The sequence below is a fragment of the Lagenorhynchus albirostris genome, chromosome 4 (genome assembly GCF_949774975.1).
Source record: "Lagenorhynchus albirostris chromosome 4, mLagAlb1.1, whole genome shotgun sequence".
Lineage (NCBI taxonomy): Eukaryota > Metazoa > Chordata > Mammalia > Artiodactyla > Delphinidae > Lagenorhynchus > Lagenorhynchus albirostris.
In genome coordinates, this window is record NC_083098.1 from 47,307,761 (window position 1) to 47,329,465 (window position 21,705).

Here is a 21,705-nt window from a genome sequence, read left to right on the forward strand (position 1 = left end):
CTGCCTGCCAATGCAGGGGACATGGGTTCGAGCCCTAGTCCGGGAAGATCCCACATGCCGCGGAGCACATCAGTCTGTGCGCCACAGCTACTGATCCTGCATTCTAAAGTCCACGAACCACAACTACTGAGCCCGCGCGCCTAGAGCCCGTGCTCCGTGACAAGAGAAGCCACCGCAATGAGAAGCCCGTGCAATGCAACGAAGACTAGCCCCTGCTCACTGCAACCAGAGAAAGCCCGCACACAGCAACAAAGACCCAATGTAGCTGAAAGTAAAAAAAAATTAAAAATTTTAAAGAAATGAATAAAATCTATCTTTAAAAAAAAAATCAATAGGGCTTCCCTGGTGGCGCAGTGGTTGAGGGTCCGCCTGCCGATGCAGGGGACGCTGGTTCGTGCCCCGGTCTGGGAGGATCCCACATGCCGCGGAGCGGCTGGGCCCGTGAGCCATGGCCGCTGAGCCTGCGCATCTGGAGCCTGTGCTCCGCAGGGGGAGAGGCCACAACAGTGAGAGGCCCGCGTACCGCAAAAAAAAAAAAAAAAATCAATAAAAGAGCTTTTAATAGTGTATCTCATTTAATTCTCACAGCAATGAGACAGATATCACCACCACCATTTTATAGCTCAGGAAACAAGTTTAAAGAGGTTAACTAAGTTGCTTAAATTCAGTTAGCTAGGAAGCACTGAAGCTTTAGATAGTCTGACACCAGAGCTCATATTCTAAAACCTTAATATGATACTGCAGCTTAAGGGATCGAGAAAAATAAACAAGCTGGATAATGAGAATTATTCTTGACTTCTTGTTTAAAAAACGTCAACATTCACTTACCAAATTTTCAATGAAAGCGTCCTTTTCAGCCAGTTGGCTTTGTAAAAGCTCCTGCTTACTTTTTAATTCCTCTATCTCTTCTCGCAACCTACCAATTTCTTCTGGCTGAATACCATTCATCTGAGCCCCATCACTGTAAGAACCTTGATGCTGATTGTCTTTTCCTATTAGACAGGCATAAAATTTGAAAAGCCAGCACGAAACTTTTCATTTTTTGAATTGATGATTCAAGTATAAAATAAATACATACTTTCCTTAATAATTACTTGGGCAGGATTTTTGCAAGCACATTTCATCTTTGCAAAATAGTGTTTTTTTGTTTCGTTTTTGTTTTTTTCCAGCCACGCCGTAGGTGCGGCATGTAGGATTTTAGTCCCCTGACCAGGGATCCCAATGCCCCCTACATTGGGAGCATGGAGTCTTAACCACTGGACTGCCAGGGAAGTTGTGAAAAACAGTGTATTGATAAAAATAATGATATTTTCAGGGTTTCTGGGAAGAAAAAGAGCATAGTCTTAAGACTAAACTGCATGGTTTAGTGATCTAAGATTAAGAATTACAGTAGTTTACCTCTTGCACTGTTGGTGGGAATGTAAATTGATACAGCCACTACGGAGAACAGTATGGAGGTTCCTTAAAAAACTAAAAATAGAACTACCATACGACCCAGCAATCCCACTACTGGGCATATACCCTGAGAAAACCATAATTCAAAAGGAGTCATGTACCAAAATGTTCATTGCAGCTCTATTTACAATAGGCAGGACATGGAAGCAACCTAAGTATCCATCAACAGATGAATGGATGAAGAAGATGTGGCACATATACACAATGGAATATTAGCCATAAAAAGAAACGAAATTGAGTTATTTGTAGTGAGGTGGAAGGACCTAGAGTCTGTCATACAGAGTGAAGTAAGTCAGAAAGAGAAAAACAAATACCATATGATATGGAATCAAAAAAAAAAAAAAAAAACAGGTCATGAAGAACCTAGGGGCAAGATGGGAATAAAGACACAGACCTAACTAGAGAATGGACTTGAGGATACGGGGAGGGGGAAGGGTAAGCTGGGACAAAGTGGCATGGACATATATACACTACCAAACGTAAAATAGATAGCTAGTGGGAAGCAGCCGCATAGCACAGGGAGATCAGCTTGGTGCTTTGTGACCCCCTAGAGGGGTGGGATAGGGAGGGTGGGAGGGAGACGCAAGAGGGAAGAGATATGGGGACATATGTATATGTATAACTGATTCACTTTGTTATAAAGCAGAAACTAACACACCATTGTAAAGCAATTATGCTCCAACAAAGATTTAAAAAAAAAAGAATTACAGTAGTTGAAATTCCAATTCTGTCAATTAATATAAGAGAAAATAAAATCCTTTTAAAAATCTTCACAGCACACTTCCCTGGTGGTCCAGGGGCTAATACCCTGCGCTCCCAATGCAGGGGGCCCAGGTTCAACCCCTGGTCAGGGAACTAGATCCCACATGTCACAACTAAGAGTTTGCATGCTGCAGCTAAAGATCTCACACGCAGCAACTAAGACCCGGTGTGGCCAAATAAATAAATAAATATTTCTAAAAAAACTTCACAAAGAAATAGCTTTCTATATGGACTAAAAGAACTGACAAATTATTGTCATTAAATAGAGGAAGTAAAAGATATTTTCTTCTGAAAATTTTGGTCACCTTCATATAAATAAAATTAATTATATTTCTAAGTAGCTAGCATTCCACCCATAAGCAGTGTAGAACGAGACTATTTACAAGCATCTGAGCTCCTAGCATGTGCCAGGCACTGAACTAGAATTTTATATATATTATTTCATTTAATTCTCAGATGACACAGGTGCTACTATCAGCTCCGTTTTGCAGATAAGAAAATGAAAAGGTTAGACCAGTCAACTGGCTGGCTCAACTGGCTAGACATTAGAATAACCTGGGGAGCTTGTAATTAATAATCACTGATGCCTGGACCCAAGCCCCAACTAATTAAATTAGAAACCTCAGTGGGGTTTCAGTATTGGTGTTAAAAAAATAAAAATATCAGGGGATCTTAATGTATAGGTAGCTAAGGTTGAGAATCAATGGATCAGATAATCAAACACTGAGCAGAGAGCTTGGACTTCAAACTCTGACTTACATGTTTGTCACAGTGATTAATTTAAGGTTACAGAAAGACTAGTCCACAAGAATAACCTGTCTGACTTTGTCCAGCTCCTGGGGACACTACAACAGGAAGGGCTAGCTACACTTACCTAGCTGTACTTTAAGAAGATTATACTGATCCTTGTGTTGCTGAATCTGAGATACTTGCTGTGTGACTGCTGTCTGGAGCTGTTCGTTTTGACATTTTAACGTAGAAATCTGCTGCTTCAATTCCTCAAGTTGCAGATCCTGTTAACCAAAACATAATTGAAGTGTTTTAAATTCAGACTAGTTAGCATTAAGAGGATGAACAAATTAAAAATTAGAGATTATTTTGGGTGAGGATGTTAAACTACTCAATATTTCCAAAAGCATTCTATAATTAAGCAATAACACATTAATATATGCACCAAGGCCAATTAACATGCAGCAGAACTGTAAGATTTCAAGGCCCCATCATATGGCGCAGTCTGCAATCTCACTGTAATTTTGGTTTGGGGGTGGGGGGAGGTCAATTTTAAAAACTTCATTTTATGGTCCATCAAACTATTTAAGATATTTATACCAAATTATTTAAGAAGCTTAGTATATGTATATATATGTATGTACCTCTGTTACTTTTAACATTAAAAGACAATCATATAACAGAACACTTAGAATTCTGAAAAAAACAGGTTTCATCTCTTATCACCCTAGTGTAGTAACTAGTTAGAATTTGATCTGTCTTCATTTTCTTCTAATTCTTTCCAACCCAGGTTTTTTAAACTTGTCATAATCCGTCCACATACATTTTGTAACCTTTAATTTGCTTACTACTCAATCAAAATTTCCCAATATTAATCAGTAGATGCAATGTAATTTATACTCAAAAGCAACACTGAGGTTGCTCTCCATTTTTCTAAATGATAATATCATTACAATAAATATTTTAGTCCATATAACTGTTCTCCTGAATTTTGGAGAATTTCCTTAGGATGCATTATCAAATGTAATTCAAAGTTTATATAAACATTTTACAGCTCTCGATGCTTGTTGCCTAATTGTCAAATGGCATTCTAAGTGATGAGAATATTTAAAATTAACATTTATAAAGAAAAGTGATTATAGTAATTGTGTCAAATCACTCTTTTCTTCTTCCAAATCAACCATATTTATCAGCTCCAAGTGCAAGCAAGCTATAATATCACATTCCAAGTATTTATTTCCCATTGCTCTAAAAATTACATTTTACCATCTGGAAATGACTCCAAATTTGTACTAAGACAGATGAAAAATCCTAATAACCATGGGTAGTGTAATGATTCAAATTTGGATCATTCAAAGATGATTCTAATTTACTAATCTGCTTATAAACTGAAAAGCTCAGACTGAACGCTAAATACACCACTAGTATATTTTTATTCTTTCTGAGAATTTCATTCTCAACAATACAGATTGCGGGGAAGAGAAGAATACATCGGCAGCTCTCATTCAGAGGGCTCTACACAAAAGCTCTTAGGAGCCACACCTGCCTCAAGCTGTCACAATCAGCAGGGGGTGGAGGGCAGTGCAGGGAAGGGGCAGCAGCCTGCCCCACATGAGACGCCCCCGTATATTGTTTCCATGACTCTGGAATTTTAACACCATAACACTGCAGCACTTTCTAGGATTCCATTCCAATAAAGGTATATGTACCAGAGTGAGGAATTAAATGAGAGAAGAAAACCAAGAACCATCCTGAAGGAATGTAATGGAAGGTGTAAGGTGCTCAACACTACCCAAGTGTGGGGTTCATCGGTATCCTGCAAAGAAAATGTCAGCTGATGATTTTGAAAATGTAGTTTCAACTTAACTCATCATGACGCACTCTAGTAATTCAGCTCCCTCTTGTTCTATCTAATTTAATATCATCTATTCGGGTGCACAAGACAGAGATCTAAGGATCGTATCTGACCCTTTCTACTCCCTCGTCCCCAGGCCCAATCACTACCAAGTCCTGTCAGTTTTATCTTCTTTGGTTTCCACATTTCTCAGGACCGTCCCCTCTATACCACACAGTGTGAGCTTTGGAGTCCCAGTAACACACATGTATTTGAATTCTGTTCCACCAAGCACTGAGTGACCTTGGACAAGTTTAAATTCTCTAAGTCTTAGATTCCTCATTTATTCTGAACTGCAGATGTCAGCTACTTTGAAGGGATATTGTGAAAAGTAAATGAGATGGTGTTTAACTGTATTCGGTGAGCACCTAGAACACAGTACACAAAACAGCAGCCGCTATCATCGTCGTCAACCGTCAGTTTCCCAATTGCCACCCACCATCACCACCCTCCTTGGGCTCCCTCTCTCTAGCCTTGCCTCTCAAATTCTCCTTCATACAACCAACGAGTGTTCTGTGTCCATGCCAGTAACACCTCCCGTCCCCCTCTCTGCTTGCCTAGCTTACTCATTGTCATCCTTTTAGGACTCAGCTTCTCTGTCTTCTCCAAGCACCTGCGCCTACCTAGCTAAGTTAGGTGCCTCTCAATGCTGCCGCATACCTTCGATTATCTTTACCACTAGACTTGCTTAGCACATACTAAGCTCTCAGTGTGTTGAATACTCAGATGCTTTTGAATTATTTAGGAAAACGATGAGTTTTACTTTGTGTATCCTCTTGCATTTGGAAATGCCGAGAGAAATTCCTCCCTAAAGTAGAGAAGTATCTATACTTTTAGTATAACAGAGGTTGGATACAATTTATCAGTACGTACTTGCTCTCGAATCATATTTTTGTAGTGAGTCACAATACTGTCATGCTGTTCTAGTGTTTTCTTCACCTCTTCTTCTTGTTTATCTTCTTCACTGGACTTATAAATAGCCTTAGTTATCACACCTGTAAAAGAAGACATTTAAAATACTGTTTTATTATTAAGATGTAGTCAGTAAAAACATATGGCCTAACTGCATGAGAGATAAGAAATCATCTTTCCAATCTTACTGAATGCCAAAAGTCCTTAAGTGGGCCACAGATCAAGAGCTAGGAAAAAAAATACTTTTAGGCTTATCATATAATCTGCATGTACCCAGAATATACATATGCAATACAATCCTAGGTACTACTTTCTAATGAATATCAAGATAAACTTTGTTGTCTTACCTTCAAGTTCTTTTACCAGCTTTGTAAACTCATGATCAAATATCATGTATTCTGGACTGGGGAAGTTTGGCTGGGGTTTCTGAGATGCTCTGGAATACAACTCATGTTTGCTAATAAATCCTAGTTTCTCTATGAAATTCTCTTTGCCAATCCTCTTCTCTATCAGTTGTTTTAGTTTCTCTCTACAGAGATAAGCATATTGAGATGCTTAAAAAAAAAGGCATAACAAAACATAAAAGCTTGGTCTACATTATACTTTGGCAGAAAAAATTTATCATTATCTCTTGATGACATCAGCAAGTCATTTTCCCCTGGCATTTTCCCCTTACTTACTTCATATAGCTCTCAAGTGAGTTATCATTGAAGTAAATCGAAATGCCCAACAGAAGAGCACATAAGCCTTGGACCAACTGTTCTTCCTCTCCAAGATTTTCTGCAATTTGTCCTGTAAGCTGAAAACTTTGTTAAGAAAACTAATGGTTCATAATAACCAGAGTACTTTGTTTTACAATTTGAATTTGACATGTATTTCATGTAAGAGTTTCTACAAAAAATTCTATACACAGTCCGAGCAAACATAAAACAATGGTACACGTACACCCACCCACCCACCCACCCACACCCACACAGCTTAAGTAAGCATCGTTGTCACCTTAACAGTTTAAAAAGTTGTTACATAGATAAAGAGGATTCAAATATTTGGGGCATGGAGCTAACTCTAGTTCAGAAGAAGAAATAGAAAAGATAAAAAAGGTAAATACTTACATGCATCTTACTAAAACATAAAGGATACAAAGGGAACATTGGCTGAATTGTGAAGAAAATGTGTTACTGCAATGGGGCAGTTGCTAAGCCAGGTACAAAGCAACATTAGTAACCCAACTCTTGTCTGTATTTTGCTTCCCTGTAATAAACAAGGTGGCAGAAATCTTGTTTTATTTTTTTCAAACGTAAAGTTGCCCTAAGATCCCTCCCCATCTGCATAAAAAGATATTTAACATCTTATAAAAGATGTGTCAGGTATCCGGATTTTAAAAATTGAACAAGAGAATGCATTCCTGTATACTCTCTGGGCTGCACTTCCCAAAATAAACCGAGAGCAGAAATTAGACTTGATCCACGCTTATAAGCATATGCCAGGTTATCTAAAATACTATTAATGGAAAAATCTGATATGCTAAGGAAGAAATATATGATGTGGATGCTTAAAAAATTTCATCAGTCCTAAAACACTTTACAAAAACATAAATTTGCTGGCAAATTTATGATGTTTCAATAGGAATTTTAAGAACAATTTTCTCATAAAAGGACAAATTCTACCTCCTTCAAAAAACATCAAGAAAAATACAAAGAAATAATGTCCTGAATTATTTAGTCAAATTTCATTAACGAATATATTTCTCTAACAAGAAAATAAATAAACCATGTTACAAACCCCCTGAGAAATGCCAAATAATGAGAAATCACAAACTTAATGAAGGAGAAAAAGATTTATTTAAATTAGCTAAGTGCCTCAAACCACTAACTGTACTGCTGCCAAGTATGTTAAACAATACTGAAAACTAGCACGTCCATCAACATTAGTTTCCTGAATTTTAATACAACACATTTGTATCCCTTATGAGATATTCTCTTAGCTCATTAATATTGCCATTGCCCACATTATATTACATAACCTGTATTTTTGCGTGAAACAAAATAATGGAAATTAGCACAGTAATGCATCGCTCTGGGAGTAATTTCAGAAAATATCCAAAATGCAATTATTCAAAAATCTAGACAAGGAATGGATTTAAAGTAACCATTACTGTGTTTTGAAAAATTCCTATCACTCAGCCAGACAGTTCTAATTTCATGAACCGTGATGTCAGTATCCTGAACTTTCCATAATCTTTTTTCAAGTATACTTAATATTTAATTAAACAAATTCAAATTAGACCTCTTCAAATGATTTGCCAAGTAAGCATTAATCAGCATGAATTTAATTTTTACATAAGGCATTATTTTTACTTTTTCCTTGCCTTTATGTCATTACAGTAGTCCACAATAAATTTTCATGTTACCCAAGTACACTGAAGTTTAAAAATATATTCTCAACTGACTATTTGCCACAGAGAATTTACAACTAATTACTCAAGTTATAAATGTGAATGTTTTGTTGATTTCCCCTGGTTATACATAAAAAGTTTATTACTGGAATACCATTTGCAGGTACCAAATATACCGACATTGTATATACAAGGGCATTCTATCAAATCACTGGCTGATGTCTGAGTAAACAAAAATGGAATGAGATTCAATTTTGAAAAGTAGGTCATTTGGGGTCTAACTGAAGCTTAAGAACACAGTCAAACATAACTAGTTAGAACCAGGCAGAAGATAGAATGGAACACCCTGTTGACTACAGCAACAAAAGAAGATAAAGTACTCAGGAATGAGCCTAATCAAAACTCTATAAAACCTAAATGAGGAAAGTTTAAAAACATTTCTAAGAGCACAAAAGCAGACACAAATCAACAGAAAGACACATGTTCTTAGAGAGAACGACTCAAGATCATGAAGATATTGACTCTACATTAATTTGTAAAATTAATGTGATCCAAATAAAAATCTCAACAGGCTTTCTTTTTTTTTTTTTCTGGAACGAAACCACCTGCTTTTCAAGTTCAAATGGAAAAATAAACAAGCTAGAATAACTAGAGAAACTGTAAAAAAAATGAAAGAGAGCAATGAGGTGATACTACCTCATGAACAGACAAATCAAAGAGCAGAACGGAAAGTCCAGAAATGATCCAGCTACAAATGGAAATTTAGTATGTGAAAAAGACAGAATATAACTATCAGTGGTTACAGACAGACTTCAAAGATGTTGGCAAAACTAGAGAGCAGTTCAAAAGAGCAGAGGATCCATATCTCACACAATTCAGAGAAAAAGAGAACAAAGATTTAAGTGCAAAAATGAAACCAGAAAGTATGAGATGGAAATACTGGCAAATTCCTTAACATCTTGAAGTGGCGAAAGCCTACGTATGACTTAAAATGTAGAAGCGATAAAAGTCTGATATCAAAAAAAAAAAAATCCAAAGCAAAACACCAAGATCCTATCAGGAAAAATATATTTGTAACTTATCACAGACAAGGGTTAAGTTCCTTAATATGAGTTCCTATAAAGAAGAAATGATTAACAACCCGACAGAAAAATGGGCAGATGATAAAAGAGTTTAATGAAAAAACCTTCAAATGATGCATAAATATATAGGAAACTATTCAGCCCTTTAGTAAGAAAAATAGAAATTAAAACTCACTAAGATAACATTTTCCACCTATCAGCAGACTGGCAAAAGTACAAGTGTGACAACACACTGTTGGGAGGCTGTGGGGGAAGAGAGCACCTAGCCCACCGTAATCTTACTTTACTTTGCAAGGAGAAGTGCAAGGTTCTATTAAGTGAAACAAAACAAAACAAAACAAAACATCAAGGTGCAGATCAGGGCATATACGGAAAAAACACTTCCACATGTAGAAGAAAAGAGTAACATGAGGCGGGGAACTAGGACAGGGTTGGTGCCAAGACTTCATGTATCATTTTGATTTCTAAACCATGTATTTATCCATTTCAAGTTTAAAGGACTAAAGTTTTAATTCTGAGAGTGGCAGTATGGTGTCGGTGAAAATGACATTTGGTTTGGAATTAGAAGAACCAAATCTTCTACTGCCTTACCTTGGACAAGTTCAATATGCTACATGGGCCTCAACTTCTTCATTTAGTACACAGAGGTGGTGGATTAAATGATCTCAAAGAGGTTAAGAAGATAGGCTCTGAAGCCAGGATACCAGGATTCATATCTTGGTTCTAAAACTCAACAGCCATGAAACCTCAGGCAACTTACTTAACTTCTCTTCCTCATCCTTAAACAGGGGCAACAGTTAATACCTATCTCATGGATTATAAATGGGTTAATATATGTAGAGAACTTAGAAGCAGCGCATGGTACACAGTGAGTGCTCTACAAATGTTATAAACTATTACCATCATTTCTAACTCTGGGACTCTACAACTCTCTACCTACTAGCATATTAAAAGCAGAACTAATGCCCCCAATTTAAAATAGATGGCAGAAGTTTGAACTGGGAAAAGAAAAAAACGATACAATTGCTGGGATAATTTTTTTTTAAACATCAGTGAAATGCAGGCAAGTCCTTGCTTTGCTACGTTAACAGAAATCCATGCATACTGTAAACGTGCAAAGTGAGTACTTTGTAATAATGGTCTTTTGTGCAGACTACGTTATTCTGATGTTCATCAAACCATGATTTATAACAGGGAAAAATGGGAGATAATTAAATGTGCAATTAACTAACTTAGGGTATATCTACTTAGTGAAATATATACTGTGTAACCATATAAAGTGATGTTGACTTAGTGTTTAATAACACAGAAAATACGTGTAAGAAAAAATGCAGAATACAAAATAGAATCTAATGCATGATCACTGCTATGTAAATAAACAGTATAGGGAAAAAAAAAGCCTGAAATTTTACCAGTAGTTACCTTTGGGTAGTAGAATGAGGGACATTATTCTCTTTCTACTTTCTATTTTTCGAAATTTTCCAAAATGAAAAGAAAAATAAACTATTAGAGAGTGCAAAAATGTTACAGTATTTGTCCAGTATACTATCATAAAATATTGATAATAATATAAATCCAACAAAATCCTGATCAAGCTGCTCTATCCCGCCAAACAAGTAAAATTAGAAATTGAGCAATAAAAGCTATCAAAACATTCTATTTCAGTGCTCTCTCATTTTCTGATGGATTCCTTACCAATATAAACAGCTAGACCAGCTAAAAGAATGCCACACTTGGGAATTCCCTGGTGGTCCAGTGGTTAGGACTCCACGCTTCCACTGCAGGGGGCGCAGGTTTGATCCCTGGTTGGGGAACTAAGATCTCACAAGCCATGCAGCGTGGCCAAAAAAAAAAGGCTAAAACTATTCATTTTGTTTATGTGTTACACAAACACATTTGTTTGCATGTTTGTTTACAGGTTTAAGTCAAGAAAAAATACCTATCTCTTCTCAGCCCCTTAGAGTTTGTGAACCGCTGACAAAACCAAAGATTTTATAGGATGGAAGAGAACCACAGACAAAATAAACGATCCTGAATCACCTTTAACATAAGCTACTATGTTGCCCCAATTATATTTTCTAAATAAAAATCCCTCATACTCCTACTTTGTGGATTTCAAGTTTAGTATTTGTGCATTGTTCATTTAAATAATATGAAAAGCTAACAGTTTAAACTTCCAATGTTTAAGTATTAAAATGAGGTTCTAGAATATTATGATCAGATTCACTTTTTTGGTTTTTTTTTTGCGGTACGCGGGCCTCTCACTGTTGTGGCCTCTCCCGTTGCGGAGCACAGGCTCCGGACGCGCAGGCTCAGCGGCCGTGGCTCACGGGCCCAGCCGCTCCGCGGCATGTGGGATCTTCCCGGACCGGGGCACAAATCCGTGTCCCCTGCATCGGCAGACGGACTCTCAACCACTGCGCCACCAGGGAAGCCCTCAGATTCACTTTTTAGTGGTGGCCTCTGAGGACAGAGAATTAATAGAAAAGAGACATGATGGAACTTTTTGGGTTTCTGAATACTATGCTCTATATCTTGTTTTGGGTGGTGGTTACCGAAGTATATTCAACCAGCAAAAATCATCAGACTGAACACTTAAGGTCTGTGCATTTTACTGTATATACATTATACCTCCAAAAATTTCCCTTTTAAATGAGTGACATGTATACTTATACTTTACCTAATATAAAAAAATTCTGCCAGCTAAAGCTTCCAAATATGTCTGTGTGTGAGTTATTAACATGTGTTAAATCATGCTCATACAATTCCTAATAGGACCTCAGTTATTACTGTCCACACTGCATAACTAAACACAAATTCCAAGTATGGAATTAAGGTACATGCCATTTTTGCCAAATACTCCAGAAAACAAATCAAAACCAAACACAAATCACACTCTCCCCCAACACGCATCAAAAACTAATCCCCAATGGTAGTGCAGCATGTGGGTTACATCCAGAATAATTCAAGAGATTTAAACTCTTTCAAATTACAAAATTGTACTTACTATTGTATATTTTCAATAACCTAAGTAATATAAAAGTCATCACATTCTTTCATATACTGATTAAAGACAAAATTCTTAATCCTAAATTTGACTACCTTTGAAATGGTTTCATTGGAAATAAAGAAGCAAGCTTGGGTGAAAAATCACACCAAAAACCCAAAACCAAGGAATTCCAGAAAGTGCAAGCATCCCCAGAGGAAGCACCAGTATAGCTTCAGATTCCCATTCCTATAGTCCTTAATGACACCACTACGATACCCCACGGAGAAAAACTGGAGAGCCACGATAGAGATTAACTTGCTGGCACATACAAGTGTGAGTAGAATATAACTTCAAACAAGCAGTTAAAAAAACCAATCAGCAAAACCCAAGACAAAGAAAAAGGCTTGCTGTAGGAGGAAAATGCCTAAGCCCAAACAAGTAATACATACCCGTCGGTCGATCTTATCACCCTGCAAATTATACATTAAAAATTATTCATAAATATTACTGCTTTAGAGAAATGTAAATCTAGAAAAATCCCTCAAATACAGTGTCTAGAAACCCAAGCCAATAATCTGGGACAGGATAGTTCTAATCTTTTATTATATAACAATGTATATACATTTTAGAGGAGAATGGATAATTTTATAGCACTGTCATTACTTAGACTGGTAGCACACCACTATCTTGAGGATTTCTCATTATGCATTAATTGTAATTGCAATGTTAGAGTGAAGTATGTGGTGATGACTGTTGGGCAGTTAATTTCTGTTTGGCTCAAGAAAAGCTGTTACACACTACTATATATAAAATAGATAACTAATAAGGACCTACTGTATAGCACAGGGAACTCTACTCAGTACTCTGTAATGGCCTATATGGGAAAAGAATCTAATAAAGAATGGATATATGTATAACTGATTCACTTTGCTGTACATGTGAAATTAACACAACATTATAAATCAACTATACTCCAAGAAAAAATTAAGAAAAAACAAAGAAATGAATAGCTGTTTCCACACACAGCAACAAGAGAATGACAAGTATTAAATAAGTAAGGATATGAATGCTTTGGGGTACTTTTAAAAAATCACTAAGAGACAAATGATAAAGTTAAAATAGGCTCTCAATCAAAGTAAACCTATTCTAAGCAACAAAGGAAGTGTTCAACTCCCATTTCAGTACAGTTAATTTTCAAGGTTTCATTTATAACTTCATACGGATAGCACTGATGTTCTCTAAAAGCTCACAATAAAACAATTCAACCAGTGTGGCAAAATTAAGAACTAAGAAGGACTCCGCATATCAGGGGGAAGGGATTAGGATAATACCAGTGGATGGATCAATTTTAGGCTTATGTACATTTTTACTCTCCTTGAGTGAATCTGAATGTCTATGACTTTACAGTTTTGCTAAAGCATGAACCTGAATTGTTTAACAGCAAGGCTGGCACATGTGGGTAAATCATCTAATAATAGTAAGGGACATTCCTAAAAGCCCTAGCATCCACATTTCAATGAAGCTTAGCTGCTTTCCTTAGGAGTCTAAAGGAATGTAAACATTTTAAGTTGTTTACCTACATCTTACTAGGTAAATTATATGTCTTGGCATTTTGAGGATTTGAGAGCTCACAAACATCAAGGGGGTTTACTGTTTAACTATATAAGCATTGGAATGGTATTTTATTTTTGTTTTTTGAAAGGAAGATCAATTGCTCTGGGAAGAGAAAGAGCGAGGTGCACAGCTATGAACCACTCTATTCTATTCCCTCTCATAAATGACCCGAATTCAGCTATTAAGCAGAAACAGAAAATGACATGCAAGAACTGTGTGGATGATATAAAAGAAAACAAATCCAAAAAAACCACCTTTCTGTCCAGAACATGTGTTCCCATCATGATGCAGACCTTATTCACAATTTGGCAAAACCATTCTTATAAGAATATTTATTGCTTTCTCTCCACAAAACCATTTCTGGTGACAATGAGCTAATGAGCCGTCCTTGTCTCTCTCCTTTTTCATCTACATCTACTAAGGACATCCTTAAATCCTTGTATCACTGACGTCAAAGTGAAACTTTCTCCCCCCGCCCCCTCAGAGAAGTTTTGCTGGCTACTTTACCTGTGAAAGGATGTTGGTGCACTGTTGCAATAAAGAAACTGGAGGGTTGCCAATACTTGTAGCAAGTTGAACCCTGAGCAATTGTTCTTTCTGGGTAGCATTTTCTTGCAAAGCATGAGCAAGGGCCACAGCAGCACACCAGTTTGAAAGTGAATCAGTAGAAAATAAACCTCCGCATAACAACTGACCAGCTGAGACTGAATTACCTGTTGCTACAAAGATGGCAGGCAGAAAATAAGGTAAAAATTAATTATGTTGCTTTCCAAACACACAAAAATAGTATGAAATGCTACTTAAAAATTTGCTAATTAGTAGTATTAAGTAATACTTTCAAAAGTCTGTTTTTTCAAAAACAAATGCAAAGATGACAAAAAAGTACTTTGGAAGAAAAGTTGCAGAACAAAGAAATATTAGAATACTTTAGGCATCAAACTGCTGATGGTAATACTCCAGAAATTATTGCCTTAATTAAAAACTACTTTCTAAAATAAATTCAAGGAAATGCAATATTTTAAATATTCTATTACATTCTAATATTCTACATTTAAATATCTACTACACATTTATGATATATTTTACCATTAAAAGCTTAAAAGACAATTACTTACTTTAAAACTGAAATTAGAATTAAATTATTTACGGGACTTCCCTGGTGGCGCAGTGGATAGGACTCTGCGCTCCCAGCGCAGGGGGCCTGGGTTCGATCCCTGATCAGGGAACTAGATCCCACCTGCATACTGCAACTAAGAAGCCCGCCTGCTGCAACTAAGACCTGGTGCAACCAAATAAATATTAAAAAAAAAAAGAATTAAATTATTTACCATCAATAGTGGAAGGCAGAAGTGTTGACACAATTTCTCCTTGTCCTTTCTGATTTTTATATAAGAAACACTGGAAACAGTAGAGAACAGCACAGCGCAATACAAATGGCTGCCTTTCATTAACCATGGACATAAGAAGTACTACAATGGCTGGTCTGTTGCATTTAAAAAGAAAAGAACAAAAAGAAACATTGCAATCCAGGTACACAAATCAATAACTAGTCATTTTTACTGACTGAAAAACCATAGCCAGAACACAAGGGAGTAACTATTTTCATCTCCATTTCACAGAAAAGATAACTGCAGCTGTGAGAAATGAAGTGATCTGTTTGCTTAAGGCACATAGCTAGGAAGTGATACCTGCACCCAAATACGTAAGTTCCAAAGACCACAAACTCTTTAAATACCAACATATTTATCTTGTCAGATAATTTGTTTCAAAACACATGACTGAACTTCTTAAAAGAATAAGATATGTATATGAGATATCCTTAAATCCCAAAGTAAGTTTTCACTTCCTCTGTGGGATCTCAGTATTTCCCCTTTCCTACCTTGGTGGGTTTGAAGGTGCATTTACAGAAGCAAAGTAGTCTTGGTTTACTTGACAGCCTCGAATAACTTCTGATACAGTATTAATGGTCTGTAATGAATGGGGATGGGGAGAGAATTTAGAGAAAGTCAGTCAAGGGAAAAACCCTGTTTCCAAAAGAAGAAAATGTTATATTCTTTTGCTTTTTGCTTTTAAATGGCAAAACTTAGACACCAAAAAAAATCAGTGACAGCATTATAGACTTGTAACACTTTCTTGAGATAACATTTTAAAACATTAAGCGTAGGCCTCTAACTAAAAATAACACGTGACCACATGCATCTAAAATCTCAAAAAACTAAAATTAATATCTCCTAAGAGATAGAATCCATTTCTATGAAACAAGAAAAGGATGCTTAAAAATAAAATCAGAGAACAAATTTAAAACGTAACAAATTAAAAATTCAATTTAAGGATGAAGTTGAAAAAAAACCTCCAAGAAAAGAGAATAAAAAGACAAACTGGATCCAGAAAGTCCAACAATCTATTAATAGAGTTGCAGAAACAGAAAAGAGGAAAGAAATGGTCAAGGAATACGTAAAACATCCTGAGAACTGAAGTACTTATGTCTCTGGCTTATAAGGGCCCCAAAATTATTGGGGGTGGGGGTGGGGTGTGTGGTACAGCACATCACCAGTAAATTTCAGAAAACCATAAACAAAGAAAGATTCTAGAGAGAGAAAGCAGGTTACACAAAAAGGACGAAGATTCAAAATGGCTTCAGATTTCTTAACAGCAACACTGGAATAATGTTCTAAAAGTTGAGTGTTAATGATTTCCAATTCTAAATTCCATACCTAACCAAACATTAGAGTCATACTGCAGGTGGAGGAATGACATGAAAGAGCTAAAAACAAATTATCTTGCCATTTGCCCTCTCTCAGGAAGTAAAATAAGATAATGAACCAAGGGGTGGGAGAAAAAGACACAGAATCCAGATAACCAAGGAATCCCCAAGTTAAGAGAGAGGAAAAAGGATCGTTGGAGGATGGTGAATGAAAGTCCCAGAATAAGAGATGTGTGGCAGAAATAGAGAATATGCAGCCCATATTTGAGTAGGAAGATGGAGGGCTTCCGGAAGGTCTGGAATGCGGAACAATGTGTTAACACATTAACACATATAACAGTGTTAATATGTATAGATACATAGAAAATCCGTAAAATGAAAAAAGAATACTATTATAACTCAGGAAAGAAAAAGGGTTATTAAAAAAAAAGATATAGAGCTCTATTTGGCTTACCAGGAAACAGTATTGGAATAGTCATAAAACTATAAACCCTGATTATTGATTTAAATACAAATTACTGGGGTGACAGGGAGGAAGTAAAGTGGGAAGGTTATATAGGGGGGAAGTGGGGCTTAGGGTAGGGAGAAGGGAGTCCAAAGACAGTTTTTGCTATAAAACTTTTACTATTATCTGTGCTTTTAATATGCATGTGTTAATTTGAGAAAAAAATTAAATAAACTAAACCTTTCTTTTCTTCAAACTAACTTCTTTTTCTTAATAGGCAGGAAACAGAAAATGCCATATGTCAAGGAAAAAGAATTTATTATTCTACAAATAAGACTCAAATCTTACTTGACTAAGTCATACTCTTCTCAAAATCAAAAACATAAATCATACTGTTCACTCCTGTTGAATACAATAAAATTAATGAGAAATCTTCTAAGCTTTAACATTATTTATATACTATTAAACTTGAGGAATGAACACACCTTTTGGAATTGATACTGTCATCATTATGCTAATATTTTATAGGGTCAATAAGGAATTTAACATACAAGAATGGTTAACAATTCCTATTTTTCATTCAGCTGATATCTAATTCTTCCTAGGCTTCCTGACTGCAGCTTCCACAGAGCAGCCTCTGCCTTTATTTGGTTTACCTCAGTCAGGATGTCAGCAGGAACGCCAGTGGCCATTAGGATGGTGCAAAGCTGCTGCAGTAAGCCACACTGGAACATAGCTTTTTGGCAGCTACTGGTAGCACCGGGAGGGTTATTGGGAGAAACCAGTACACGAACAAGCTGCGAAAGAAAGAGAACACAAAATCTGTCTTTTAAAGATCTGAAAAGTCTTGAGACAAATTTGATCTATATGAACAGAAAACCTATGTGAAGGATTCCCTCAACTGCTCAGCCAGATCTAGGAGCTCTTTCCTTCATGCCATCATGGCCATAGTTCTGTTACAGTACATACCACATTATGCTATTTCCTTCATTTTATCTCCTTCGGGTCATTGTGAACTCCCAGAGAGTAGAAACTGCCCCAGTCATTTTTTGTATCTCAAACAACAAGCACAGTATTTGTAACATAGTCCGTATTCAAAAAATGAATAATGAATAAGTAAGAGGATGGTAGATTTCTTATGGAAGTAAGGATGAAAGACCTAATCATAAAGCAGGTTTGAAAATAGAATGGCCTGAGGTGTGATAAAATTCCTCCCAAACTGGAAATATTTAAAGAGAGGGTAAAATGAACAACTGGAGACATGGCTGAAGATTTGTGCATTAGGCAAGGCGTTAGCCTCATTGACTGTTAATGCTAATTAAATCCCTAAGGTTCTATGATGCTATGATTAGTCTAACCTTGAACATGAAATTTCAGAGACATGAAAAATGTTATCTTAAACAACTGTTCAGCACAGTTACATCTTCAAAATAAATCTGTATATACCTTACATTTTAAAACTAAAGTTATATGTATATGTGTGTACAAAATCTTACATATATATATATATGAAGATCAAATGGTATATTTATGATAATACTTTATTAATGACAAAGTGCTATACAAATGTTACCCTAAATGTACAGAAATAATCAATGATATAACAGAGGAGACTAAAACAACTTTATTGCTATAGCTGGTGCATATGATAGATAATGACTTCACTAAGAAAGGGGACGTTTTTGTGGGGGAAGATAAAATATAAAAAATAAAATGGGTATGAAAAGTGCTATTTTTACTGCTGGTGAATAAAAAGGTGACCGGCAATCACTAGAATTTGTGGAAAAACTCAGTCAGTAGTTAAATCAGTAAATTATGAAGAATTGAAATAGTTAATGTTTCCACGTCTGGCCTAGCAGACATTCTCCAAGAGGTTTCATTAATAAATTGATGTCACAGGAGAGAGGCTTCAGGACTACACATTGGCTCTTGTTTTTGGACCTTTCTAGTTAGACTTCGGTGGTTTTTATTTGTTGATTTTTGTTTTAAATTTATTACCCTTCTATTCCTGCTTTTTAAAAAATACAGGCATACCTTGGAGATATTGCAGGTTCTCTTCCAGACCACCACAATAAAGCAAATATCACAATGAAGCAAATCACACAAACTTTCTGGTTTTCTAATTGCAAATAAAAGTTATGTTTACACTATACTGTAGTCCCTTATGTGTGCAATAACATTATGTCTAAAAAAACATGGAGAAACCTTAATTAAAAAAATACTTTATTGCTAAAAAATGCTGACCAGCATCTGAGCTTTCAGCGAGTCACAATCTCTTTGTTGGTGGAGTTTGATGTTGATGGCTGCTCACTGGTCAGGGTGGTGGTTGCTGAAGGTTGGGGTGTCTGTGGCAATTTCTTAAAATAAGACAACAGTGAAGTTTAGTGCATCGGCTTTCTTTTCCTTTCACGATTTCTCTGTAGCATGCAATGCTGTTTGATAGCATTTTACCCACACTTCTTTCAAAATTGGTGTCAATCCTCTCAAGCCCTGTCACTGCTTTATCAATTAAGTTTTTATAATATCCTTTGTTGTCATTTCAACAATCTTCACAGCATATTCACCAAGAGTAGATTCCATTTCAAGAAACCACTTTCTCTGCTCATCCATAAGAAGCAACTCCTCACCCATTCAAGTTTTATCATAAATTGTAGCAATTCAGTCCCATCTCCAGGCTCCACTTCTAATTCGAGTTCTTTTGCTGTTTCCATCACATCTGCGGTTACTTCTTCCACTTAGGTCTTGAATCCCTCAAGGTCATCCATGATGGTTGGAATCAACTTCTTCCAAACTCCTGTTAATGTTGATATTTTGACCTCTTCCCAGGAGTCACAAATGTTCTTCATTTTCCAGAAAGTTTTCAATTGCCTAGATCCATCAGAGGAATCACTATCTACGGCAGCTGCAGCCTTACAAAATGTATTTCTTAGGGATTTCCCTGGTGGTCCAGTGGTTAAGATCCCACGCTCCTAATGCAGGGGGCCCAGGTTCGATCCCTGGTCAGGGAACTACAGCCCGCATGCTGCAACTAAGACCTGGTGCGGCCAGACAAACAAACATAAATATTAAAAAACGAAGAAACCAAAATGTATTTCTTAAATAATGAGACTTGTAAGTCAAAATCACTCCTTGGTCTATGGGCTGCAGAGTGGACATTGTGTTAGCTGGCATGAAAACAACATTAATCTCCTTGTACACTTCCATCAGAGCTCTTGGCTGACCAAGTGCATTGTCAGTGAGCAGTAATTTTTTTTTTTTTTTGGTGGTACGCGGGCCTCTCACTGCTGTGGCCTCTCCCGTTGAGGAGCACAGCCTCCGGATGTTCAGGCTCAGCGGCCATGGCTCACGGGCCCAGCCACTCCGCGGCACGTGCGATCTTCCCAGACCGGGGCATGAACCCGCGTCCCCTGCATCGGCAGGCGGACTCTCAACCACTGTGCCACCAGGGAAGCCCGAGCAGTAATATTTTGAAAGGAATCTTTTTTTTTTCTGAGCAGTAGGTCTCAACCGTAGGTTGAAAATATTCAGTAAACCATATTGTAAACAGATGTGCTGTCATCCAGGCTTTGTTATTCCACTTAATAGAGCACAGGCAGAAAAGATTTGGCATATAATTCTTAAGAGCCATAGGATTTTTGGAATGGTAAATGAACACTGGCTTTAAATTAAAGACACCAGCTGCCTTAGCCCTTAACAAGACAGTCAGCCTGTCCTTCGAAGCTTTGAAGCCAGGCATTGATTTCTCTCTGGCTTCTCTCTAGCTATGGAAGTCCTAGGTGGCATCTTCTTCCAGTAGAAAGCTGTTTCATCTGCGTTGAAAATTTGTTGTTTAGTGTAGCCACCATCATTAATGATCTTAGCTAAATCATCTGGATAATTTGCTGCAGCTTCTACATCAGCACTTGCTGCTTCACCTTGCACTTCTATGTTATGAAGATGGCTTCTTCCTTAAACCGCATGAACCTCTGCTAGCTTCAAACTTTTCTTCTGCAGTTACCTCACCTCTCTCAACCTTCACAGAATTGAAGAGTTGTAAAGGCCTTGCTCCAGAATAGGCTCTGGCTTAAGGGAATGTTGTCATTGGTTAGATCATCTATCTACGCCACTAAAACTTTCTCCATATCATCAATAAGGCTGTTTCACTTTCTTATCGTTCATGTGTTCATTGGGGTAGCACTTATAATTTCCTTCAATAACTCTTCCTCTGCATTCACAACTTGGCTAAGTGGTGCAAGAGGCCTAGCTTTTGGCCTATGAAGGCTTTCAACATGCCTTCCTCACTAAGCTTAATCATATCCAGCTTTTGATTTAAAGTGAGAGACATGGGACCCTGCCTTTCACTTGAACACTTAGAGGCCACTGTAAAGTTATTAACTGGCCTAATTTCAATATTGTTATGTCTCAGGGAATAGGGAGACGGGGAACAGTCAGTCAGTGGAGCAGTAAAACACACACATTTATCAATTAAGTTCTCTATCTTACATGGGTGTGATTCGTGGTGCCCCAAAACAATTACAATAGTTACATCAAAGATACTGATTGCAGATCACCACAACAAATATAATAATAATGAAAAAGAGTCTCTCATAAGGTAATGAAGCTTTCTGAGAGTCACTGGCAGTATCTATCCAAAAATGGCATAGAATGGATTCCTGTAGGTAGAATTAGTCATAAAATTATCATTCCGAGAAAAAATTTAAATGTTTTACAACTAAAAAATTTTT

The 21,705-nt window shown here is 36.8% G+C and overlaps 1 protein-coding gene across 2 annotated transcripts in view; it reads right to left on the minus strand.

Moving 5' to 3' along the window:
* USO1 (USO1 vesicle transport factor) overlaps positions 1 to 21,705 on the minus strand; it is a 92,091-nt gene that overhangs the window by 7,558 nt on the left and 62,828 nt on the right. The window contains exons 10-20 of one of the 2 annotated variants that reach the window (XM_060148004.1): positions 17,638 to 17,778; positions 15,712 to 15,800; positions 15,161 to 15,315; positions 14,340 to 14,551; positions 12,668 to 12,688; positions 6,893 to 7,003; positions 6,433 to 6,551; positions 6,100 to 6,281; positions 5,714 to 5,835; positions 3,092 to 3,230; positions 829 to 992 (exon numbers count right to left, since the gene is read on the minus strand). In XM_060148004.1, coding sequence (XP_060003987.1) covers positions 829 to 992; positions 3,092 to 3,230; positions 5,714 to 5,835; positions 6,100 to 6,281; positions 6,433 to 6,551; positions 6,893 to 7,003; positions 12,668 to 12,688; positions 14,340 to 14,551; positions 15,161 to 15,315; positions 15,712 to 15,800; positions 17,638 to 17,778 — 1,455 coding nt within the window. The remainder of the gene's footprint in view (positions 1 to 828; positions 993 to 3,091; positions 3,231 to 5,713; positions 5,836 to 6,099; positions 6,282 to 6,432; positions 6,552 to 6,892; positions 7,004 to 12,667; positions 12,689 to 14,339; positions 14,552 to 15,160; positions 15,316 to 15,711; positions 15,801 to 17,637; positions 17,779 to 21,705) is intronic. The other variant, XM_060148005.1, reaches the window with a different exon arrangement.